Raw genomic sequence first — 27,482 nt, 5'->3', positions numbered from 1 at the left:
CTATGTGTCACCACTGGGGGCTGTATTGAGCACTCACTGATCTGATGCTGGAAACGGCACAGAAGCCTTCATTTCTCCTCTCCGCCGGCCACAAACAGATCCTCCAGTAAGAAAGGGGGGGTCTGGTTCTCCTCCTGCGCCCCAATGTTGTTGTTTTTTCTCCACTTCAGGGGATTGATATGCCAAAGTAGTTTCCTTTGTAATTTAAAAAGGGACAGACTGCGCTGGCTGCTCAGCGGAGGATTTATCCACCCCACCATGTCTGCTGTTTCACAGGACGCCGCTTGCACGGGAAAACACTTTCCTTTGAAAGGAAAGAAGGGGCTGTAATTCGCAGGGGGGGGGACTAATGGCATCAGACGCCGGCCACTCATGCAGGAAGTGTTAAAGCTGTGTGTGTAGCTGCTGCCTGGCTATGGAGGGACAGAGCAGGAGGATAGCTTGTTTCAGGTTGGTGACACAGGCGTTTCCCTTTGACACATTGTACTTTACCAGGCTAGGATTAGCAGCTAATGGCGCTGGACTATAGACTAGCAGTGTACATTCTTTTGCTGGTAGTGCCTCTACTTTATGCTTCAGGCTATGAGTGGTAATGGGACCAGGAACTCCTCTAAAGGTTCTAAAGGTTTTCACAGTATACTAAACCCATTTCCAAAAGAATGTCATCCTCCTCTGAGAGGGATGCATCTGGTCAGATTGAGCTGTCAGGGGGAACTGGTGTTGCAGCTGCGCTAGACACTTCGGTCCCTGTATATATCACACAAGAGTTTTTTCTTCTACCATTTGTAAATTGGAAAGAAGATTGCTATGATATCTCTCCTTAGTGCTATGTTTAGTGGGGCTAAACATAGGCGATTCCCATCTAGTGCTCAGGACCCTCTTATTGAGGTGCAGGAGGCTGGGGATCAGGTAGATCTTCCCAAATATTTGGAAGATGCTTATTTATCCTCATCCGAGGATCCTAATATAGGAGTAGAAGCACAAGACCGGTTTCTTGTGCACTCTCTTACTAAATTGGTTTGTTCAACCTTTTTTGCTGCCTGCAGCGCAGGCTGTTGAGGAACCCACCTCTAATTTGGGTTCATTAGAACCTCCCCCATCTTGGGATGTTTTTCCTATTCATGCATGGCTAAAAATGCTTATGTATTCTGAATGGGAACATCCGGATAAACAATATTATCCTCCTAAGAAATTCTCCTCAGTGAGCAAGAATCTCACATGTCCGTTGGATAATGCGCTGATGTTAAAGGATCCAACAGATAAAAAGTTGGAACTTCTTTCTAAAAGCAATATGTCTTTAGCATGTTCAGTAAGCGGAGCCGGTTCTTGCTGTAATTAGTGTATCCCAGTCCATTAAGGAACAGTTTGTGGAGATACTTAAGAGTCTGCCTGATCAGCAGGCCCAATAATGGGCTGGCATATCAGACGCACTATGTTTCACAGTAGATGCTATGAAAGATCTTATATTTAAGCCTCACAGCTTATGCTTGGCCTAGTGCATTCTCGCAGCGTTCTATGGCTGAAAATTGGTCAGCCGAAGCACCCTAAAAAGCTCCTAGCCAGTTTCCCCTTTTCATGGTGAACGGCTGTTTGAAGACGATCTGGATAAAATAAAAGGATCTATAATGAGAAAAGCTCTTTTGCCACTAAAGAAGAAGTTCAAATATTTTCCCTTTTTTAAGCGTGCTGCCTCTCCCGTGCTAGGGGCATCAGCCTCTAGGCAGTCTTCAACGGTCTCAACCATCAATTTCAAGGGAAAGACCCCAAGGGCAGCACGCGGGTCAGAAGAGATCTTGGGGCAGAAAGCCCACAAAGCAGGATGCTAGAGCCTCCTTATAAAGGGGCGCCCCCGCTCGATCAGCTGGGGGGGAGGCTCCTGCGTTTCTCAAAGATCTGGCAGGAACAATGTCAAGACAGATTGGTGGTTTCTGCATTTTTTTCTCTAGGTTACAACTAGAGTTCCGAGAGATTCCGTCTCCTCGTTTTTTTTCTAAGGGCAAATGTTCCCAAGGATCCAGAGAAAAAAGTCTTTCTGGATCATCTATTATCCCATTCGGTGATATCAGAGGTACCCTTGGTGGAACAGGGCACAGGTTTTTGATTCAAACCTTTTACGCTTCCTGAACCAAACGGAGAGGTAAGACCCATTTTAGATCTCAAAGATCTGAATTGGCACTTTGACTCCATGCGAAAGGATCGGATGTTCTAATCTGATCGGTTGTGTCCATCCTGCAAGGAGGGTAGTTTTTGGTTTCAATCGATTTCAAAGATGCATATCTCCACATGCCAATATTTCCCGCTCACCAGAAATTTCTGCACTTCGAAATATTAAATCCTCATTTTCAGTTGTGGACCTGCCATCCGGTTTAGAAAGAGTCTGGCACCTCCTTTAGCCAGATTAAGGGCTCAAGACAGAACGGTCCTAGCCTATTTAGACGATATACCTTTAATAGATCATTCAGTCTAAGGTCTAAAACCAGAGTCTGATCACAGCTGTAAGCTAGAATCTCTGGATTGGATACTCAACCTAGGAAAAGCCTCCTTATGACCATCAAGGAGATTACAGTACCCTGGGCTGGTTATAGATCCCATACAGAAGAAGGTATTCTTACCCCAGACAAGAATCAGTTCCATTGTAGGACTAATTCAACTTATCAAAACAAAGGAAAAATACTTCCATTCGGCTGTGCATGAGATCTTTAGGGGAAATGGTGGCCTCCTTCGAGGCCGTCATTTACACGCAGTTTTCACTCTTAACTGCTTCAAAACATCATGGAATAAAAAGATTTAGGCCTTGGTTTTTTCCAACGTAAGTCAGAGCCTAAATTGGTGGTTATCCAGCAAAAGGGAAAATATTTTCTACCCGTATCCTGGATGAACAGATGCCAGACTTCTAGGCTGGGGAGCAGCCCTGGAAGAAGATTCTGTCCAGGAGAGATGGTCCAGGTTAGAGGACCTTGCCTATTAACAACATTTTAGAAGATTCGGGCAGTACGTCTGGCCCTAGAATCTGGGATGGTCAGACTACATGACTGTCCTGTCAGGATCCAGTCCGACAAGGCCACGGCAGTGTCTTAAATCAATCACCAGGGGGGGAATGAGAAGTCGTGCAGCCCAAAAAGAGGTGAATAATGTTCTAGCTTGGGCAGAACACAACATTCCTTGCTTATCTGCAATTTTCATTTCAGGAATGGAGAATTGGCAGGCGGACTACTTGAGTCGCCAACAATTATTTCCGAGAATGGTCTCTTCACCCCGACATCATCTTAGCGATATTTTCGAGATGGGTTATTCCGGACATGGACCTATTCGTGTCCAGATTCAATAACAAAGTCAACAACTTTGTGTCGAGAACAAGGGATCTGCTAGCAGGCGGAACAGACTCATTAGTCTTCCCATGGGATCCGTTTTCACTGATCTATGCATTTCCTCCAGTTCTGCTACTTCCGCGCCTTCTCCGCAGGATTAAGCAGGAACGAAAGGAGGTGATTCTGGTGGGTCCCAGATGATCTTGAATTGCCAAGATCATAAAGATGGCGTAGGAGTCCTTCGGACTCTGCCATTATAGCCAGACCTTCTCGCACAAGGTTCGGTATTTCATCCTAGCTTACGGACGAAAAATTTAACAGGTTTGACTGTTGACTGCCACTTTATAAAAGATTGTGGGTGATCTCCTTTGGTAGGTGTCTACTTTGATTAATGCCAGGAAACCGGTTTCCAGAATCATTTACTATAGAGTCTGGAAGGCATATGTTTCTTGGTGTGGATCCAGGGTTTGCCACCCTAGGAAGTATGTCATAGGCAGGATCCCTGATTTCCTGCAAATGGGCCTTGTCTGTGTTTTTTCAATGGACTATTGCTGGTGCATAGTTTATTCAGGGGGTAACGCAGATTAATCCTCCTATCAAGGCACCTCTAAATCCTTGGGATTTAAAATTGGTCTTATCGGCTTTGCAGAATCAGCCGTTTGAGCCTTTACCAGAAATTCCCTTGGTTCTTTTTGACAAGAAAGATAATCTTTCAAGTAATTCATCAAACTTCCTATAGTTCTGTGCTTTTAACCGCTTCAGCCCTGGAATATTTTACCCCTTCCCGACCAGAGCACTTTTTGGGATTTGGCACTGCGTCGCTTTAACTGACGGTCGCGCAACATTGCACCCAAACAAAATTGACGTCCTGTTTTTTCCCCCACAAATAGAGCTTTGTTTTGGTGGCATTTGATCACCTCTGCGGTTTTTATTTTTTCCGCTATAAACAAAAGAAGCGTCAGCTTTGAAAAAAACACACTTTTTTTGCTATAATAATTGAAAAAAAAAAAAACATGCAGTAAGCGTATATTGGTTTGCACAAAAGTTATACCGTCTACAAAATAGGGGATAGTTTAATGGCATTTTTATTATACATTATTTTTGTTACTAGTAATGGCAGTGGCGAGCTGCGATTTTTATCGGGACTGCAACATTATGGTTTATGGTTACAATTTTGACACATTTTTGGGACCATTGACATTTTTACAGTGATCAGTGCTATAAAAATGCATTGATTACTGTAAAAAATGTTGCTGGCAGGGAAGGGGTTAACACTAGGGGGCGATCAAGGGGTTAACTGTGTTCCCTAGTGTGTGTGTTTTAACTGAAGGGGGAATGGACTGTGTAGTGGAAGATATAGATCGCTGTTCATACTCTGTATAAACAGATCATCTGTCACTTCTCCCCTCAGAAACGGAAACTGTGTGTTTACACACACAGATCCCAGTTCTCCGTGTGCCACGAGCGATCGCGGGAGCCTGGCAGTGATCGCGACTGCCGGGCACTCGCATGGGCAAGCAGGGCATGCTTGCGCTCCCCTAGTGGCCACAGGGCGAACCGACGTTGCATAACGTTGTTTCTCCCAGCCGTGCCATTCTGCCGCAGTACAACTGTGGCGGCTGGTCGGCAAGTGGTAAACTTGGATACAGCAGGTAAAATAAGTATTGAACACGTCACCATTTTTCTAGGTAAATGTGAAATGCTCACCACATATCAATAACTACCCACACAATCCATACATGCAAAGAAACCAAAACAAATATGTTTGTTATTTGTAATCAAATGGAATGACACAGGGAAAAAGCATTGAACATGCTAACTGAAATGTATTTAATACTTGGTACAAAATCCTTTTGTTGGTAATGACAGCTTCAAGATAACTCCTGTATGGAGAAACTAGTCGCATGCATTGCTCGGGTGTGATTTTGGCCCATTTTTCCCACACAAACAGTAATCAAATCTTGACGGTTCTGTGGGCCTTCTCTATGAACTCTGAGCTTTAGTTCTTTCCATAGATTTTCAACTGGGTTCAAGTCAAGGGATTGGTTGGGCAATTCTAGCAGCTTTATTTTCTTTCTTTGAAACCAATTGAGAGTTTCTTTGGCTTTATGTTGTCTTGCTGAAATGTCCACCTTCATTTCATCGTTATCATGCTGGTAGATGGCACCAGATATTTTTATCAAACGCTTGGTACATTTTTCTATTCATCCTTCCTACAGAACTTAAGTTTGCCAGTACAGTATGCTGAAAAACCGCCCCACACCATGATGTTTTCACCTCCAAATTTCACTGTTGGTATGGTGTTTTTGGGGTGATGTGCCATTTGACCTTCAAACCTGGTGTGTATTATGGCATCCAAACAGTTCAATTTTGGTCTCATCTGACCAGACTATATTCTCTCAGTAGTTCACAGGCTTGTCTAAATGTTGTGCAGCAAACTTTAAACAAGCTTCAACATGCTTTTTCTAAAGCAACGGAGTATTGTGTGGTGAGCGTGCATACAGGCCATGGCGGTTGGTTGAGTGCATTATTAACTGTTTTCTTTGAAGCAATTGTACCTGCTAATTCCAGGTCTTTCTGAAGCTCTCCTCAAGCGGTCCTTGGCTCTTGGACAACTCTTCTGATTAATTTCACTCTTCTGCCAGAAATCTTGTGAGGAGCACCTGGTTGTAGTCAGTTTATGGTGAAATTATGTTCTTTCCACTTCCCCACTAGGGCCCTAACAGTGCTCACTGAAACATTCAAGTTTAGAAATATTTCTGTAACCAATGCCATCAGTATGTTTTGCAACTATAATGTTGCGAAGGTCTTGAGAGAGCTCTTTGCTTTTACCCATCATGAGATGTTTCTTGTGTGACACCTTGATAATGAGACCCCTTTTTATAGGCCATCAGTTGAGACTGAACCAGATGATATTAATTTGCACTGACAAGAGGCAGGATTGCTATATCATTGCTAATGGATATCAGCTGGTGTCATGGCTTTCCATGCCTTTTTGCACCTCCCTTCCATAGGGATGCACCAAAATTTTGGCTGCCGAAACATATCGGCCGAAAATGCCCTTTTCGGCAATTTGCCGAAAGTGAAAAATGGTTGATAATGGAGCCAAAAATGGGGCGTGGCCTGGGTGGGGGCTCCGCCCCCACCCCTGGTCCCGCCCCTTCATGAAAAGCTAGATCATGCTATAGTGCAGGAGAGCCTCCTCCGCCGTCTGTTTGATCAAAGCGCTGGGAACATCACAGCTTTCATTTCAATGGCTGTGTGTTCCCGGCCACATGCCGTCACATACAGCCCCTCCCCTTTGTCCGGGCACTTTGATAGACAGATCACCCGCAAGATTGGACGGATGATCTGTCTATCAAAGTGCCCCGACAAGGGGGAGGGGCTGTATGTGACGGCGTGTGGCCGGGAACACACAGCTATTGAAATGAAAGCTGTGATGTTCCCGGCACTGTGATCAAACAGGCGGCAGAGGTGGCGCTCATCTTCTCTCTTCCCTTCACAGGCTAGCTGCAATGGGGGACACTGGCTGCAATAATAAGGGGACACTGGCTGCAATAATAAGGGGACACTGGCTGCAATAATAAGGGGACACTGGCTGCAATAATAAGGGGACACTGGCTGCAATAATAGGGGGACACTGGCTGCAATAATAGGGGGACACTGGCTGCAATAATAGGGGGACACTGGCTGGCTGCATCTGACGGGCACTGGTGAGGCTGCATAGATCTCTTTTATCATGTGTGCATTTCTGACCATCTCTTGTACCATGCCCTCTGTCTCTGTCCATCTCCTGTACCATGCCCTCTGTCTCTGTCCATCTCCTGTACCATGTCCCCAGTCTCTGTCCATCTCCTGTACAAAAATATTTTTTTTTTTAAATATGTTTCGGTTTCGGTTTTCGGCCTAGTGTATTTCATTTTTGGTATCGGTTTCGGCACCAAAAAACCCATTCGGTGCACCCCTACCCTTCCTTCATAGTTTCATAGTTAGTAAGGTTGAATAAAGACACCAGTCCATCCAGTTCAACCTGAGTGTCTACAATTGTCCCTATCCCTGTACATTACACACTCACATTGGTCCCTACCCTCAAGGAGCCCACAATCCATGGCCCCCATTCATACTAGGGCCAATTTTGGACAGAAGCCAATTAACCTACCTGCATGTCTTTGGTTTGTGCAATACATGTTCGTGCAATTCATGTGCAATACTTTTTCCCTGTGTGATTCTGTTTTATTACACATAGCTGAACTTATTTGTTTTGGTTTCTTTGTATGTATGGATTGCATGTGTTAGCGACGTGGTGAAAATGTAATGTCAATAGCACATCTAGAAATAGGTTTAGCTAAAAAAATGGTGACCTGTCCGATACTATGTTTGCTTTTCACTTCCATTGTGAAAGCTGGCCTACAGAGAATGTATAAGAAGAAGAATAGCAAATGTTCACAGCTGGGCTAACTAAAGAATATCAGCTTTGCTGTGTTTAATCGCTAGAGCCGATGCACGTGCCCGATGGCTGCGATGTCTTCCAAGCCGCCCGCGATCACTACACAGGGAGCCAGAATGGGGATCTGTGTATGTAAACAAATAGATCCCTGTTCTGACAGGGGAGCAGAGATAGGTCTGCTGTTCCTAGTGATCAGGAACATTGATTTCTCTCCTCCCATGAGTACACTGCCCCCACAGTTAGAAACACCTCCCTAGGGAACACTTAACCACTTGATCGCCCCCTAGTGTTAACCCCTTCCCTGCCAGTGACATTTATACAGTAATCAGTGGCTATTTTTAGCTCTGATCACTGTATAAATGTCACTGGTCCCAAAAAAGTGTCTGATCGGTCTGCCTGTGTTGCAGTCCCACTAAAAATCGCAAATCGCCATCATTACTAGTAAAAAATACATTTTAAAAAGCCATAAATATATCCCTTATTTTTGTAGACGCTATAACTTTTAGCAAACAAAATATACGCTTATTGGGATTTTTTTTTTTCATTTACAAAAATATATGTAAAAGAATACACATTGGCCTAAACAGATGAAGACATTTTTTTGGGATATTTATTATAGTAAAAAATATTTTTCTTTTCAAAATAGTCGCTCTTTTTTTGTTTATAGCGCACAACAATTAAAACCGTGGAGGTGATCAAATACCACCAAAAGAAAGCTCTATCTGTACGGAAAAAAAGGACGTCAATTTTGTTTGGGTACAACGTTGCACAATTGTCGGTTAAAGTGACACAGTGCCTTAACGCAAAAAAATGGCCTGGCCGTTAAGGAGGCAAATCCTTAAGTGGTTAAAGAACACACAGCGCTTTTAGTATGTCTTTTAAAGCCAGTAAATGTCACTCCTAGGTCTGTGTAGTGTCATGAAAATTGTAATGAATGTACTAGATGGGGAAACCTCATTGTGCGATTTGTTTCCTTTCCAGGTTGCAAAGGCTGCTTTTCAGCGAAATAATGATCCCTTAGATGCAGCAATTTATTACTTGGCAATGAAGAAGAAAGCTGTAATATGGGGGCTGTATAGGTGAGAAATGAATGGCTTTTGTCTTTTCTTAATAGTAGTACTAGGTTTTCAGCATCTTGAAAATGCTTTCCACTAAACGGTGAGTTTTTTTTTTTTTTTTTTTCCTGATATTGGTGTGTTTTGTTGTATGATGTCCTCCTTATAGTAGCATAACACTAGACATTGGCTTCATTGGATATTGTTTTGTACTTTTACGAACGTAGCCTAAAGCATAGTTACATAGTAAGGTTGAATAAAGACACCAGTGTTCCAGCAGTTTGCTTTTAAAGTGGTTGTAAAGCCCTAAGCTTCTTCTTTTTATTTTTTTTTTTTTTTTTTTTTTACCCTAATGCATTCCTTAGCCACTTAACAACCGTCCCATAGCCGATTAACTGCTACAGGGCGGTTGTTTACCTCTGAGAGGCCATTAATTAACGGCCTCCCAGAATTCCTCTCTCGCACGCCCCCTGGGGCGCGCGCTCGAGAGCATCCGTGACCACCGGGTCTCATCGCGGCCGTTTACCACGTGATCGCTCCGTCAAGTGATATGTTATGACGCCGGTTCCTCCCTCCCCTCTCTGTACCGATCGGTACAGCGGAGGGGGAAGAGATCGGTGTCAGCAGCGCTGTGGGCTGCATCTGCAGTGCCCACAGTGCTACTGACTGAAATTTAACCCCTCAATTCCCTGCCAATACTCTGCAATACCCTGCCATTTTTTTTTTTTTTTTATTATTTCAGGCTTCCCAGGCTAGAGGTGAGATGTGGGGTCTTATTGAACCCATATCTCACTGTAAAAAGGACCCGTCATGCCTATTCCTATTACAAGAGATGTTTACATTCCTTGTAATAGGAATAAAAGTGATCAAAAATTTTATTTTTGGTGAAAAAAATGTCAAACTAAAATAAAGTAAAATGAACAATAAAAAAGAAAAAAAAATGTAAAGCGCCCCTGTCCCCATGTGCTCGCATGCAGAAGCGTACGCACGCTTAAGTCCTGCCCGTATATGAAAACGGTGTTCAAACCACACATGTGAGGTATCGCTGCGAACATTAGAGTGAGCGCAAACATTGGGCTAACTTTACTGTTTGTTTTTTTTTGTTTGTTTGTTTTGTTTTTAAGCACAAAACTGTTGTGTTTTTTTTTTTTAAGCGCGTTCGAGAAATTGCTGCGCAAATACCGTGCGAGATAAAAAGTTTCAACGACCACCATTGTATTCTCCAGGGTCTTTGCTAAAAAAAAACATATATAATGTTTTGGGGTTCTATGTAATTTTCTAGCAAATAAATGATGATTTTTACATGTAGGGGAGAAATGTCAGAATTGACCTGGGTGCTCCAAAACGACTGATGGTGCTCCATGCATGTTGGACCTCTGTATGTGGCCACGCTGTGTAAAAGTTTTACACATGTGGTATCGCCATACTCAGGAGTAATATCAGAATGTGTTTTGGGGGTGTAATTTGTGGTATGCATATGCTGTGTGTGAGAAATAACCTGATAATATGACAATTTTGTGGGAAAAAAAAAAGGATAAAAAATCTTGATTTTGCAAAGAATTGTAGGAAAAAATTACCACTTCAAAAACCTCACCATGCCTCTTACTAAATACTTTAGAATGTCTTCTTTCCAAAAAGGGGTCATTTGGGTGGTATTTGTACTTTTCTGGCATGTTAGGGCATCAGTCCTTCGGGTGTGATCAATTTTCAGATATTGGCACCATAGCTTGTGGACTCTATAGCTTTCACAAAAACCAAATAATATCCACCAATTTGTACTTATTTTTACCAAAGATATGTAGTAGTATAAATTTTGGCCAAAATTTATGAAGAAAAATTACTAATCTGCTAAATTTTATAACAGAAACGAAGAAATTCATTTTTTTACAGAATTTTCGGTATTTTTTTTCTTTTATAGCACAAAAAATAAAAAACTGCGGTAATTAAATACCACTAAAAGAAAGCTCTATTTGTGTGAAAAAAAGGACAAAAAATTTATATGGGTACAGTGTTGCATGACTGAGTAACTGTCATTCAAAATGTGAGAGCACCGAAAGCTGAAAATTGGTCTGGTTATTAAGGGTTTTTAAGTGCCCAGTGGTTAAATTAAGATAAAAATGTTTAGGTGTCCGCATCCCCCTTCATCACCCCCGCTTTACTTACCTGAGCCCTCATCTGATCCAGCGCCGCATACGTCTCCCCTCACGATCCCCTCACTTCTGGGTTTTGCTGGTTTTGCTGTGCCATTGGTTCCCAGTGCTTTCATTCAAAGACAGTGATGAGGGAGAGGGGCCAGGCCAAGAACCGTTTTCTGTGTCAATCAATGTAGCAGCAGGGCTCAGGTGTAAGCCTGCACGCGTGCCCCTGTTTTAGGTATTAGAGGAAGGTTACACAGCATAATTTGTGTACATCTACCCTAAGAGCTTGGTGGATCTGGCTGCAGGATCTTAAACAAATTAACTAATCCTTGTCTCTGACATAGTAGCTGTACCCCAAGATAATAGTATTAGTAGTTTATTTCCTCTTCAATATATATTTTCAAGAGTTCTACCTGGCAAAAACTAAAAGTCTAGAGATGCTTGTGTAATGAAGTTAACCTACTAAGAAATTGCTCTCGCATATTAAATTGTAAATACAGTTCTGCCAAATAATCCTCACTTGTGCTGTGCAATATCCAGAATAGATGTTACTTAAGCATGTGCTTTTCAAGATCAAAAGAATATGTGAGTGTGATTTGTGTTTTATCATAATTTGAATAAGCACATTTAAAAGTGGTTATTTTTTTTTTTAATGCATTAATTTCTCCCTCTCCTTACTGGACCTGGAGGAAGCAGAGGGAGCCATTGACTCCTGCTGTTGCCTGTCTCAGCCCACAAAAAAAAAGTAGGGGGCGGGGCTGTGTGTCTATGGATGCTTGCTATGAGGGCATTTGGCAGAGGGGAGGAGCTAGGAGTAGGGGCCCCCAGCACAGGAGGATCGGGGCTCCTCAGTGCTAAACCATTACACACAGCAGGTGAAGTATGACATGTTTGTTTACAATCACTCAAACAGTGAAAGGACCTCTTGGTCTGGAAACTCTATAGTGTGAAATGTTTCACTATGAACCAGTAATAGTCAGTGTATTTTTTAAGTATATGGATGTTCTAGTTTAATAGTGCTTTAGGCAATGGGGTTGATTTGCTAAAGGAAAATAGACTGACAACAATAGATTACACAGTTTCTGTAGTTCTATTTTAAAAAGGCTTTTAATTTCTAATGAATACATTAGCAGATTAAGAAGTCTTTTCATAATTGCCTCGTGTGTTTTTTTTTTTTGTTTTTTTTGTTCTGTCTAATCTAATTTTGGTGTGTGTATTAGTTTTTTCATTCCCACAAATATATCGTATGTCATCCTTAAAACCCAATGCCCTCTCCACTCTCCTTCACCCTCCTAAGTGTGCTTTTTACTCATACTGCTGCCACCCTAACAAACCCATAAGGCGTGCTTGTAATGGATCCGCCAGCGGTAGCGCAGTTGTTCCGGGCGTATTATGCCGATCGGTATACTTCACAGTTGACTATCTCAGAGTTAAAGTAAAATAATATATAATCATAAATAAGATGTTAATTTTTAATATTTTGTTGAGAATGCTTTACTGGCAATGACCGCCTGAAGTCTGGAACCCATGGACGTTAGCAAAAACTGGGTTTTTTTCCTTTCTGATGCTTTGCCAGGCTCTAACTCCAGCTGTCTTAAGTTGCTCTTTGTGGTTCTGCCTTTTTAGTTTTGCCTTCAGCAAGTGAAATGTTTGCTTAATTGGGTTTAGATCAGGTGATTAACTCGGCCGTTGCAGAATATTCCACTTGTTTTCCTTCAAAAGCTCCTGGGTTGCTTTTGCAGTGTGTTTTGGATCATTGTCCATTTGTACTGTGAAGCGCCGTCAAATCAACTTTGCTGCATTTGGCTGACAGTATCTCTCTAAACACTGTAGAATTAATCCGGCTGCTTCTGTCTTTTTTCACATCATCAATAAACACCAATGACCCAGTGCCACTGGAAGCCATGCATGCCCATGCCATTATACTGCCGCCACCATGTTTTATATATGACATTGTGTGCTTTGGATCATGAGCTGTTCCAATCATTCTCCACACTTTTTTCTTCCCGTCATTCTGCTACAGATTAATTTTATGCAAAAACTATTTTTTCACTTCATCCGCGCTACCAATCAGAATAAAACAAGGTAGCAGCCAGCAATGATTTGATTACAAAATGTATAATATAAAACAGTCCAAAGGTGCTTATCACATCTAAAATAACATTAAGATTGCATATGATGACAATAAATGTCCATAGCAAGGATGATTGAAGCACAGATGAAAGGCCCCACACCAGCTTCAGTGCAATAGGAAGGACACACGGCACCACAGTGGTTAAAATAGGCATGTAGCATGTCTTCTCTTGATTGTAGACTTTGACAATGAAACACCCACCTCCTAGAGAGTGTTGTTCACTTGTCTGGATGTTGTGAATGGGGTTTTTCTTTACCATAGAGAGGATTCTGCGATCATCCACCACTGTTGTCTTCCATGGATGTCCATGCCTTTTTATGTTGCTGAGCTCACCAGTACCATCTTCTTTCCTCGGAATGCACCAAGCTGTTGATTTTTGCCACTCCTAGTGATGGATTTGTTTAGTTTTTGAAGTCTTACAATGGCCTGTTTCCCTTGCATGGACAGCTACTTTGAACGAATGATGTAGGTTCACAGCAATAGATTCTGAATGGAAATACCACTGTTAGAATCAACGCCAGACCTTTACCTGCTTAACTGATGAATAAATTATGAAAGAGTAGCCCATACCTGGTCATGAAACCACTTTTGATTTAATTGTCCAATTACTTTTGGTCCCTTGAAAAAGGGGGGTTGGCTATTCTTGCTTTAATTCCTAAACCCTTTCGATTTGGATATACATACCCTCAAATTTAAACCTGAGAGTGTGCACTCCATTGTATAACTATAGCTTGAGTATGTTTTGGTAAATGCCTGGAAAATACTAATTGTGCCTGTCCAAATATATATGGACCTAACTGTATAATCCTGTATTTCAAGATTATGCTGTTAAAGAGCAACTACAGCAATTAGCTTCTGCTCTGCTTTTCTATGTAGATGCGCTAGAACATGTCCCAGAATGGCTCTAATCTCCATTTACATATGCCGAATCTTATAAAAGTAAACTAAAAGCATGGACAGCTGAAACTGCCTGCAAAAGGTGCCTTTTCAAGGAACATGTCTGTTTGTTGAGGCACTTGGCCAATTCATCAAAGATGTCACAGGTGGGATGGTTTTACCTTTACAGTGCAAGATCCCCAAACCACCCTCCTCAAGAGTGACTTCAAAATCAAAGCTCAGCCCTTTCTTTCAATGCAAGGCTTGACCCACAAAGAGCTCTCACACTTCCCCAAAGGCCTCTTCATGATAAATTGACACTCCAAGAGTTGGGGACATTTGTTGCAGTTTACCTCACTCTGAGTGACCGACAACCCAAACCTGTGGATTCTTGGATTTGCAAAGTGCCCTGAATCCCCTTTTGTCCCAAGCAGTTATTGTAGCAGTACCTCCATGCCAGACAGGTTCAAAGGATTCTACTCAAACCCATTCACGCTACCAAAGCCCAACAGGGATATTCATACTATTCTAGATTTAAATACCTCAACACATTGCTGTAGATTCCAGTTTTGCACGGCATCTGCAAGGTTAGTATTTGTCTCTCTGTATGCGTGGATATCCAAAATGTCTCTCTGCATATTCCCATTTACCCACCTAATCAATGTTTTCTGTGCTTTGCAGTGGCATTAAACCAGTTCCTGTTGATAACACTGCTCTTTGGCCTATCAAAGGTTCCCAGAGTGCTTTGCAGTAACAGAAAACCAATTTTCAGTTTGCTGCACTGCCCTTTTGCCTATCCTCTGCACCCAGAGTGCTTACAAAGGTACCTCTACTTGCCCTTCTCAGGGCTTCTTGTCACATGCTATCTAGACAACCTTCTTCCGAAGGACTTCTACCCTTGCAGCGATATGAAAATGTCCACAGGGCAAAGATGCACCTTCAGCTGTGTGATCAATTTCAATAAATCTGCTCTCCAGCTTCCCTTCATCTGGAGTACTTGGGTGTGGTTCTGGACACATTCCAAGCAGACAAAGATCTTTCTCAAAGAGCACATGGTTGAGATTTTTCCAGCCAAAGCTTTTTTGTTCAAACTTCAATTGTGGGTCACAGTAGTGCTATTTTTGTACCCCTTTGACCCAGAGTCAGCTGCTGGTCGACTGTTGCCTGTTATTGGCTGAATTCACAGCTGCTTCAGGCTCTGTAAGGATCTTTACCATATTGTCGGGATCCACCCAGCTGCCTGATTAACAGCCTGCTTCTCCAGCACCTTCTCAGTCCCAGATGCTCGAGTGAGCTCTGAAAGGGCAGAGTGCAGCGCAATGACTGACAATCACTGCTCTCCAATGCAAGTAGGTCTTAGAGCCAGTGTGGGGCAACTGCAGCATCACATCTATGCTGCGGAATAGAGATGAATTTGAAGGTTTGTTCTTTTCTATACCCCAAACTTCTCATTTAATCTTCTAATGTTTTAAAAGTGTGAAATGTAAGCAAGCTGTTCTTGGTAGTAATATGGCCCTCTCCCTCTTTATATTGCTTAATCATTGTTTCCTGGAAACTCCTGATATTTTTCATAAACCCTCAGTACACTATAAGCATTCTTTGTTTCCTTTATAGTCCCATATATTTTCATGCTGGCCAACTGCATTATAGTCATCTGTCTGAGTCTACTAGCAAAATGTTAAACATTTATGTGTCCATAGTATATATAAATGGACATATAGGGGGAGATTTACTAAAACTGTTGCAACTGTGCATAGTAGCCAATCTGTTTCTAACATCCGCTTTTTTCAATTAAGCTTTGACAATGAAACCTGGAAGCTGATTGTTTTTTGTGCAGAGCTGCACTGTCCAGTTTTAGTAAATAACCTCCATAGTGCCAGTACAGGGTAAACCCTCACTAAACGGATTATGGTTTCTTGTAATACCATTTATATATTCAAGAAACATTGGAGTACTTTATTTACTTGGCATTTCTAATTAACATTTCTTTGTTCTGTGTCCATTTTTGTTAAAGATCTCAAAAAGATACAAAGATGACTCACTTTTTTGGGAATAACTTTAGTGAAGAAAGATGGAGGACAGCAGCCCTGAAGAATGCTTTCTCTCTACTTGGGAAACAGCGTTTTGAGCATTCCGCAGCATTTTTTCTTCTGGCTGGATCTCTAAAGGATGCAGTGGAGGTATGAAAAAAACAAAGGAGATTCGAGCAGTGCCAACCTAAGTGCAGTAATGTAACACACGTTTTATTGATTGTAGTCAAAATGCACTCACTCTGTTAAAAGTAGGCACATCTAAATGGTGAAGCCCAGGTGGGCAAAATAATGGGCGATCGGGGTCCAGAGAGGGTGATCCTTTTGCACTGTGAAGTCCCATCTGGCGGCGCAGGTGAATACCAGTGTCCCAGGCTGAGGTCGGCAAGGAGCAGTGGGGATCATCAGTTAGTGGGGGCCCAGGTCGCATTGTAATGATGCTAATGGCGTGGACACGTTCGGAGCATGCGTGCTTCTTCGTCAGGCATAGCAATCCTCCATCTTTAGAAGTGGTAAAGGGAAAAAGGACGGACAGGTGGGCCAATGAAATCAAGGCACTCCCTTATCAATAGTTCGCTAGGCTGATTGACTCTGGGAAGCCAGGGGATGGGATTATTACATCTGTCGTTATGTTTGAGAACAGATAACCTAATATTACGAGAGAGAGAGAGATGTGAAAAAGAGCTGTGAACACAGTGGACACACACAAATACTAGAACTATGCAGACAAAAAACACATGAATATATGATGTGAGAAGGAATAACATAAACCATAACATGATAGAGACAATGATTTTGTAAAAAATTCTATAAAGGATTTACAATATATATGTATAAAATATACACACACGCGCTCAAAACACTCTGCAAGAGGGAAAGTCCCGGGTATCTGCTCGATAATACAAACCTGCATTCCATCAGTGGAACACTGATGGTACTCAAAGTGTCTGGGGATAGTTAAATTGAGGTTGTCCTCTACTAATCTGCGGTGTGGAGGTATGAGCAGCCTGTACATTTTCAGCCATAACCCTATATGTCTAAGGTGCATTAGGTTGGTTTTTAGTGTGTATTGCTCCGATTTATAAGAGTCGCCCCCCCCCCCCCAAAAAAAAAGAAAATTACCAAAGTTCTGCCTTGCTATGGCACACGTAATGCATATAATTTTCGAGTTAGAGATGGTGTGGATTCAAAACTACACTAGGTACAAATGTTTCATAGTAAAATGACCAAAATATGTTATGATAGCCTGTACTGTAAGCAAACGATGGGTGCAACCACACTGGAACAATATAAAACAAGGGCAAGAAAGCCACGACAAGCAGCAGCATACAGTGTGATAACACAGGTGATCAATTGGAATTCGGAAAAAGCTGCGCTACAGAGTTTTATAAATTTGAGTCCATAAAAACCAACATGATGCCAGGGAAATCAATAAAATGTAGAAGTTATAGTCACTGGTTGTTTGTGCATGCACACTGCGGTGTTATAATCAAAGTGCCCAACCACCGTAGCTGTAGATTCTGCTTAACAAACAGCAAGCATTAAAGGCACACAACACAGATGATGATCGAACGCTTCGTCCGTCCCAATATCCGTGTGCTTTCATTGAAAGAGAAAAGGACTAGCCATAGTGTAATATATTTCAATCTTAGTAAATTTATTAAATATTGCACTTACAATTATGTAGTTCATTTAATGCATAAAAGAGATTGCTGGCCAGCATACACAAACGGAGCCTGTCCTCCTAGTTGGATCGCGTGGTGACGTCACTACGTGACTTAAGCCAGACACGTTTCATCATCAAAAGACGTCATCAATGGGGAACGTATGTACTGTAAGCCCTTGGACTACCTTAGGATATCTGGTGTTTCTATAAAGGCTTTGGGGATTATGAGCAGTACTATGTTTAATGAGCTACTTCTGCCATTCCATGATGTGTGAGCTTGTTGTCTTATGAAAGCTTTATATTATTGGGGCCCCAATGCTTTTCCTTTTGTGCATTGCAGTCCAGAGATGGCACAGGCCAGTCAAAGTGGAGGAAAAGTCAAAAGGAATAAAAAAAACAAAGAAAGCAATGGTGTTTCTTTTATGTTTGATTTAGGTTATTAATAATTATATTGCAGGTTTGCCTTGAAAAGCTACATGACATTCAGCTGGCACTGGTGATATCTAGGCTGTATGAGTCTGAATTCGAAAAGTCTTCAACGTATAAATCTATTCTTCAAAAGAGAGTGTTGGGAATAGCGTCACATGGCCGAGAACCAAGTCTCTCCAATATGCACTCGGACCCTTTTGTGAGGAGTATGGCTTACTGGATCCTGGAGGAATACAAGCATGCTCTGGATACCTTACTTAAGCAGCTAGTTAGGAATAAAGAAGGTAAGCACAATATTTACAGCAGAGCATAATATTTAGTATTATGTTTCATTACAGAATTTTCCTTAGTCCTTAAAAATTGCAAATGATACAGACTAAACGTAGGCATTAGCAAAAACAATATAGACGTTATGTTCTTAAAGGAAAACCTGAATGTCAATAACCAGTTTAATTACAGGAGTGTAGCTAGACTAAGGACTTGTTCGTATTTTATTGCTTCATTGGAACATTCCTTGTTTATCCATGGAAAACAAGTCAGAGCTCTGTCCTGTCAGCATGGATGTGCTGGATTTTGTTTCCCTGCAAAGCAAGAGAATAAAATCCAGCACATCCCTTAGTAAAATCACCACGTAAGTTAAGCACACATTTTAACCCTTTGATCTCCCTAGATTTTTAACCTCTTTCCGGCCATTGTCAGTACAGTGACGGTGCATATTTTTAGCACTGATCACTGTATTGGAGTCACTGGTTCCCAAAAAGGTGTTCGATTGTCCGCCGCAATATTGCAGTCCTGCTATAAGTTGCTGATCGCTGCCATTACTGGTATAAAAATTTTTTTTTTTAAATCCAGTATACATTATCCCATAAAAGTGAGTACACCCCTCAGATTTTTGTAAATATTTTATTATCTTTTAATGTGACAACACTGAAGAAATTACTTTGCTAGAGTGTACTGTAATGAGTCTAAAACGCTAGCAACAAAAGTGAGCACACCCCTAAGTGAAAATGTCCAAATTGGGCCGGATTAGCCATTTTCCCTCCCTGGTGTCATGTGACTTGTTAGTGTTACAAGGTCTCAGGTGTGAATGGGGAGCAGATGTGTTGAATTTGTTATACTCTCTCATACTGGTAACTGTAAGGCCGCGTACACACGCGCGGACTGTTCGCCCAACTTTGTCCGCTGAACAGTGTTTGGGCGGACAGTCCGCTCGTGTGTGGGCTTTCAGCGGACAGTTTCAGCGGACAGTTGGACGGACAAGGTTTTTCGGAAATTCCGTAAAACTGTCCGCTGAAACCTTGTTTCAGCGAACAGTCCGCTCGTGTGTAGGCTTGTTCGTCAAACAAAGTTGCGTGCATGCTCAGAAAGGATTTTCACGCCGAAAGCTATAATGCAGTGTATAGGACGTCGTATTTTTCGTCCCGTCGTACGTGCCGTTCACGTCATCGCGCACGGTTTCAGCAAACTGTTCGTCCGTCGTGTGTGGCCATGTCCGTCCATGCTAAGTTTGAGCGGACTGTTTGCCGAAACTGTTGGACGGACAAAGTTGGGCGAACAGTCCGCGCGTGTGTACGCGGCCTAAGTTCAACATGGCACCTCATGGCAAAGAACTCTCTGAGGATCTGAAAAAAAGAATTGTTGCCCTAACCTTTAAGAAGATTGCCAGACCCTGAAACTGAGCTGCAGCATGGTGGCCAAGACCATACAGCGGTTGCCACCGGAAGTTAGTCATAGAGATTTTGGCTGACCAGATGGTCCCCAGTCATCTGTATGACCCTCGGAGGCCTGGGAGTGACGTTGGGACGTCACATTCAGGCCGGTGGATGTAACCGATGCCAGGGACTCGGCTGGAAAGGCCGAGACAGTTTATTATTTGATCTTGTTCTTTCCAGCTTGAAGCAGAGATCTAGAGTTCTTATAGGTTCTTCACCTGCACATTCTGGCACCCGCCATACATTTCAAACTTCTCTCCTGCACATACTACCAACCTGCATACACTCTGCACTCCTCTCCTGCACATACTACGCACCGCCATACACTTCTCGTCTGCATACTATCCACTGCCGTACACCCGGCACTGTACATTCCCTATTTACATTACTGCATTCTGCACTATGTAGGTCATCTCAGTCTATTAAACTACACCTCTTTAAGCCATGCCCAATATTTTGTGTGATTTAAGCCATGCCCACATTTAGCCATTGCAAATTGAGCAGGAACACCTGATACAATCTGAGTTAAGGGGAAGTAGGGGTTTATACTTGTGACTCAAGCTTTATTAAAATGTTTCTAATCGTTATGTACAATATTTAAAAATTGCAGCATTAAAAAAAATATAGATATTGGTATCATATTGCTAGGCACAATTACATTTGCTTACAATGTTCTTATCAACATTATTTGTCTTGCAGACGATTCTTTGAGCCTGTCTTCAAGTTGTGATCCATCAGTCTTCAATTTCTATAATTTTTTAAGAACTCATCCAATGTTATTGAGACGTCATTTTGGCTCTTCAGAATCGTCCTCTACTAAAGTGTGCCTGTCTATGGAAAATGGTTTGGCTGACAAAATTAACCTAAGTGAAAGAAGGTTGTTTTTCACCACTGCCCATGCTCATTTACAAGCTGGATGTCCAATGCTAGCCCTTGAGATATTATCCAAAATGCCTAAAGTGGTGAAAAAATCTAAGCCTCTACTTCGAACTTCAAGTCTGGCGGATACTAGTAAATTATCCACACCTGTATCTCCCTCACACGGAGAAAAGAAAGACTCAGCTTGTGACTTTGACTGGTCAAGCTCCATGGTCAATGGTTTATCTGACTTGTCCTCTACGAAGCAAACACATTCTGTTAGTTCATTTGATTGGAGCCAACCATCAATGGTAATCGAAGATGAACCCTTAGAATTCAAGTGGGATAGTGAGACAGATGAAGAATCTGAGGCATCTGGATTATCAATGAAGGATGTGAAACCTTCACAAAGCACAGAAAGCAATAAACAAGTGATGACCAGTGAAAGTTACTCAGATTCCTGTAGCATTAATGAAAATGATTTTCTTAGTCCCACAGAAGATGTGATAGCTGCCCAGCTTAAGTTTAGAGCTTGCCTAAAGATTCTTACTGGGGAGCTGCGAACATTATCCACGGGTTATGAAGTTGATGGTGGAAAACTGAGATATCAGCTGTATAACTGGCTGGAAAGAGCAGTTGTCGCTCTTCAAAAGATTTGTAAATATTGTGTTAATGTGGATGAGCTGAGTTCTGTGGGAGCAGTTGAATATTCTTATGAAGATAGCTTGGATGACTCTTTGGATCAAGCCACGTCAAAGCAGAAAAAAAAACTCCTTGAGAGACGTCAGTGGCTGTTGAAATTTCAATCGCTGTTAAGAATGTTCCTGAGTTTTTGTGTACTTCATGGCTCTCATGGTGGTGGTTTGGCCTCTGTACGTATGGAATTAATACTACTTTTGCAGGAGTCACAGCAGGTATTTTCCTTCTGATATATGTATGTTCAACCTCCTCGTTCCTTATTTCCATATAGTTGTTTTTGTCCTTTTGTGTAGCAAAATGATTTCTAGAACAAAATCGTCATCTTTCTGGTTCAACTACTACTGTAAAATCCCCTGTTGTGGTGCTGGCTTCAAAGCAAATTGCAATACCCAAAATACAAAAAACAAAACAGTTTTTTGGCTCAATGTACTTCAATGGAGAAGCTGCAGAAAATAATGTAATGCAATTTGTGTTTTTTAATCTGCCCAAAAAAAAATGCAAAAAAACGCAAATTGCAGTAAAATCACATGCGCAAAAATCAAAATGCACAACAAAAAACTGCAGAAACAGATCAAAAGCAAAAACGGCATAGGTGTGTACCGAACCTTATGCTGGCCTCACGGATCATTTTTCAGGTGAGAATATTCAGATGAAAAATCTTTGCACATTCGCTGAATGAAAGAATTTTGTTTGGAATTTTTACTTAATTTCTGAACAAAAACCACATACACTGTCTGAAAATTCCTTTGATCAAGAAGTTTTCTATTTTGACATTTTCCCGCCACTGTGGTTGAAAATGAACGTCCATTTGACCCATTTTTTTTTTTTTTTTTAAGGTTGTTAATCGATTAATCAAAACAATAATTGGCCAACTAATCGATTATGAAAATAATCGTTAGTTGCAGCCCTATATGATACCTTCTACTCTTTAGTCAGTAATTCCAGAGGAGAGAGGCACTAGCTGATGAGGACTTGTATATATCATGTCAGCCCATGCTTTGGCACTAAGGCCATGTGTACTCATAATGAACAGACAAGCACATTACCACATGACTTGAGCTGCGATTGTTTTCTGAAATGTAAAAACAATGAAGGGCCCATTCTTCCATGTGCACTCTGCTGTATTACATTAACACAGGCATGCTGAGTGTTTTGTTAAAGCAGTACATATACTGTATATTGAATGCAACAGAGCGAACAGAAAATGAAAACTGCACCCTTTTATTTAGATGCAGAACACCACAACACACAGTTATGTCATGAGACAAAGGTGCGTTTTGCAGGTGCTTTGACATACCAAATTGAATGACAACACACCACCTGAAATAACACAATGCAGTGCTGTGAATACAGGCATAATTAGGTTGAAGTCCTGGAAAATGTGGCTGGACAGTAAACATAATTAAAATATATCTAAACCTAAGAACAAAAATGGAATACCTTGTAAATGACTAATCTGTAAGATGTGGTGAATGCAGGCCAAGTAAGTTTTCTGTAAATACATAAAAATACACGTTAATCCTGCCACATTAATACAATGTCCTTGTGGAATTCCTGTGTTCTGTATGGACAGCTCCAACAATGTTATTAGCTTTTCCATCTGTGTTCTTCAAACTACAGAATACTTCCAGCCTATGTTATGGAACTCAGTAGGGGGAGGTGTTTCTAGTTATAAATCAGAGCATTATTTTCTTAGGCATGTGTTACCAGCAGGATCACCAAGTCAGAATAAAGGAAAGAAAGGAAAATAAGTCAACCACGACTTCTAGTGTGGGAGGTGTGCATTCTGACTTTTTTTATTGTGATTTCTGAGTTGTATGGTGACACATTTTTACCACTTCCAAGAAGAACTTTTGAAGCAGTTTTATTTATAGATATTTAACCCTTTCATGACTAAGCCTATTTTTGGCATTTGGTGTTTACAAGTTAAAATCCATATTTTTTGCTAGAAAATTAATTGGAACCCCCAAACATTATATATATATATATATATATATATATATATAGATATATATATATATATATATATATATATATATATATATATATATATATATATATATAATTTTTTGCAGAGACTCTAGAGAATAAAACGGCGATTGTTGAAATATTTTATGTCACACAGTATTTGCGAAGCGGTGTTTTAAACTCAACTTTTTGGGAAAAGGGACACTTTCATGAATTGAAAAAAAATTAAACCGTAAAATTAGCCCAATGTGAAAGATAATGTTACGCCGAGTAAATAGATACCAAATATGTCACACTTTATAATTGCATGCACTCGAGGAATGACGACAAACTACGGTACCTAAAAATCTCAATAGGCGACACTTTAAAAAAAAAATCCTGTTACCAGGTTAGAGTTAGAGGAGGCCTAGTGCTAGAATTATTGCTCTCGCTCTGACGATCGCAACGATACCTCACGTGTGATTTGAACACTGTTTACATATGCGGGCGAGACTTCCGTATGCGTTTTCTTTGCTTCACGGGAACGGCGGGCACTTTAAAAAATTATTTTTATTTATTTTAAAATGAATAAATAGTTTTTTGTTTTGCTTTTTGATCACTTTTATTGGTGTCACAAGGCATGTCAACATCCCTTGTGACAGTAATAGGTGGTGACAGGTACTCTTTATGGAGGGACCCCCGATCCCTCCTTTACACTTCAAAGTATTCAGATCTCTGTTTTTGGCGATTCTGAATACTGTATATATTTTTAAACCTAAACCCGGCTCCATTGGCAGCCGAGTAAACGGGAAGTGACGTCATGACGTCGCTTCCGTGTTTACCATTAGGAGACTGGAATGAAGCCACTTACGGCTTCATTCCAGTCCTTCCCTAGCCGCCGGAGGCATCAGCTTCTGCATCGGTGCTCCGGATTAAACGGGAGCCCCGGTAGCTGCATCGGTGGTTTTGGCTGGCCGGGCATCATCCCGGTATAACCCCCGGAAGCCGAGTACACACATCTGCGTACGCTCGGCAGCAAGGGGATAATATAATATGTGTGTGTGTGTGTGTGTGTGTGTGTGTGTGTATATGTATATATGTGTGTGTGTGTATATGTGTGTATATATATATATATATATATATATATATATATATATATATATATATATATATATATATATATATATATATATATATATATAATATCTCTCTCACATTTTTTTTTTCTTGAGTTCAGATATATTTTATTATTGCAATGTCCTAAATTTCATTATTCATTACAAGCTGCCATTTCCTGAATGCATGTAAAAAATGGTCTCAAAATAGTTGGTTTATTTTTAACTTGTTTTGACTCTTGAACACAATTTATATTTTGATGTAGATGTGTTTGGTCTGAATGTGTTATGCCTTTTGTAATTGCTTTTACTAAATTACTTTACTTGATTCTCTACTTTGCCTGTGATTTTACACTATTATCCTTTTATACTCCTTTTTACTTTGCTTTCTTATTTAGGATAGCTCACTCCTTTCCAATCCTCAGACAGAACAGACTTCAATTCCACTCCTTTTTGCTTGCACAGCAAGTGCCAAAATTGTTGTAGCCAATCCTTTACAACACCTGAGCAACTTAACTCATGATATCTTACATGCCATAATAAATCTTGATTCACCTCCTCATCCGGATATACAAAACAACAAGGTATGTTTTTCATTTTATTTATTTTTTATTTTTTTAATTGCGCAATTTTTATTGGGAATAGTTCTTCTTTAACAAACCTACAATAAAAAAAAAAAACTCTTGATCCCACCCACAGAACCCACATAACATTTTGCCACACAATTTAAGAAAATTATATTTGAAATTACAGTTTCTACAGATATGCCGTCAGATATTCCCCGCAGGGAAGTCCCCGGGGCCGGATGGGCTACCCATAGAGTATTAATAGAGCCCACGTAGAACTCCTTGCCCCCAGGCTGGCTCAGATGTATCGCTCTTGTCTTCAGCAGGGCTCCCTGCCCCGTTCTATGAGAGAGGCCCATATTGTTCTCATTCCCAAACAGTGCGCCTCTTACAGGCCGATAGCTCTTCTCAATTGCGATTTAAAAATATTGACTAAAATACTGGCCATTAGAATTAATAAAGTAATCAAATCTCTGATTCTGATCAAACTGGCTTTATGCCAGGTAGGTCCACGGATATCAATATTCGTAGACTGTTTTCCAACATTCATGCCCCCCACGATAACCAAGGCACTAGGACTATTGCCACCCTTGATATGGAAAAAGCATTTGATATGGTGGAATGGGTGTATCTGTGGGAGGTGCTTAGAAGAATGGGTTTCCCACTGCGGTTTATTGACTGGATACGCACATTGTACTCTGGTCCCCTGGCATGCATTAAACTGAATGGCTCCTTGTCTCCTTCGTTTCCCCTGCAGAGGGGCACCAGGCAAGGCTGCCCTCTTTCCCCGGCCTTGTTTGCCCTGGCCATGGAACCTATTGCTGAGGCTCTCCGGAGTTCGGCTGAGGTCCGTGGTCTTCGGGTGGGCTGGCTGGAGGAGAGGGTGGCTCTCTATGTGGATGACCTTCTGCTCTTTTTGAATGACCCTGGTGACTCTTTGCGAGGCGCGCTCGGAATCATGGATGCCTTCTCTGTCTTCACCGGGTTGAAGGTGAATTGGCATAAGTCTCAACTCTTCCCGGTGGACGAAGGGGCCAAGACCTCTCCATCCTCTGCCACGCTGCAGTGGGTGGATAGGTTTACCTACTTGGGCATTATCTCAAGAGAGAGCAAGGACTTTATTCGGCTTAATCTTGAACCTGTTTTGGTAGGGATCAAATCCAAATTGAAGGCGTGGGGCAATCTTCCCCTCTCCCTTATAGGCCGCATTAATCTTCTAAAAATTAAGATCCTTCCCAAGCTTACGTATATTTTTAGGAATTCCCCACAGTGGCTGCCTAAAACCTTCTTTAACTCTCTGAAACAGCTTTTCCTCTCCTTCATTTGGGGACCCAGGTCCCCTAGATTCAGATATACCACTCTTACCAGGCCTGTGGGTAATGGGGGGTTGGCTCTTCCTGATTGCCACCAATATTTTTTAGCTACTCAGCTTGTAACTGCCCACTGGTGGTTGCGGCCGGACCTGACCAATGCTGCAACGGTCCTGGAGGCAGCTATCGTGGGGTCTCTGGAGGCCTTAAGGGGGTTGATATTCAGGGGACTAAAAACTCCTCACTGCCTCACCCCTTCTATGCGCACCACTATTAGGGCGTGGGGGGCGGGGGAGGCACTGAGGGCCTCCCCGCCTAACTCCTGGTCTCCCCACACCCCCCTGTGGCTGAATCCTAGCCTCCAGCAGTTTAGTACCATCCCGGACCCACAGGCTTGGGCCAAATGTAAAATCCTGACTCTCAAACATATTATCACTAACGGGGAACTTACTCCCTTCCATATACTATGCACTAAATTGAATGTGCCGGCGTGGGCCCATTTTCGTTATCTTCAAATAGCACATGCGTATCGATGTCAATTTTTAGGTCAGTCGGTCGTGCTAGAATACTCTGAGCTTGAATCCATCCTTAGGGTAAAAGACCTGGAGAAACCCATGTCTCAGCTTTATGAGTCCCTGCTGGTCGCTGCCGTCCCCGAGTTGTCCTCCCTCCGCAGGAAATGGGCGGAGGACATACCGGGGTTGGATGATGATGACTGGAAGGAGGTTTGGGATTTTCCATTCTCCCCTTTGGTGTCAGCCAGGGACAAATTAGTCCAATACAAAATTGTTTATAGGGCCCACTACACGCCCCACAGACTGCATCAGATGTCACCGACGCATTCCTCGGCGTGCTGGCGGTGCTCCTATCGGCCAGGAGACTTCATTCACATCTTCTGGACTTGTCCAGCGATTGAGGGTTACTGGAAGGGGGTTCTCCTGGTGATAGGCAGGGTTACTGGGATCAGTATCCCTTGTGATTCTAAATACTGTCTGCTGGGGTTAGTGGAGCAAATGCCGCTTCTCAGAGCTAGGAAGACACTTATATCCTTGTTATTGTACTATGCACGAAAGGCCATCACCATGACCTGGAAGCAATCGTCTCCCCCCTCCATCAAATTCTGGAAAAGCCTGGTGAACGCTAGTTTGCCCCTCCTATAAGGCCACCTACTTGAGCAGGGGTTGTCCACAAA

The 27,482-nt window shown here is 41.8% G+C and overlaps 1 protein-coding gene across 2 annotated transcripts in view; it reads left to right on the top strand.

The window, feature by feature from the left end:
* DMXL1 (Dmx like 1) overlaps positions 1–27,482 on the top strand; it is a 217,247-nt gene that overhangs the window by 120,877 nt on the left and 68,888 nt on the right. For both annotated transcript variants that reach the window (XM_077462223.1, XM_077462224.1), the window contains exons 21-25: positions 8,737–8,834; positions 15,973–16,138; positions 18,112–18,367; positions 20,495–21,567; positions 24,813–24,998. In XM_077462223.1, coding sequence (XP_077318349.1) covers positions 8,737–8,834; positions 15,973–16,138; positions 18,112–18,367; positions 20,495–21,567; positions 24,813–24,998 — 1,779 coding nt within the window. The remainder of the gene's footprint in view (positions 1–8,736; positions 8,835–15,972; positions 16,139–18,111; positions 18,368–20,494; positions 21,568–24,812; positions 24,999–27,482) is intronic.

This window comes from Lithobates pipiens, unplaced genomic scaffold, assembly GCF_037356315.1.
Source record: "Lithobates pipiens isolate NorthernLeopardFrog02 unplaced genomic scaffold, aLitPip1_a1.2 Scaffold_3, whole genome shotgun sequence".
Taxonomy (NCBI): Eukaryota; Metazoa; Chordata; class Amphibia; order Anura; family Ranidae; genus Lithobates; species Lithobates pipiens.
This window is presented reverse-complemented; position numbering and strand designations above follow the sequence as displayed.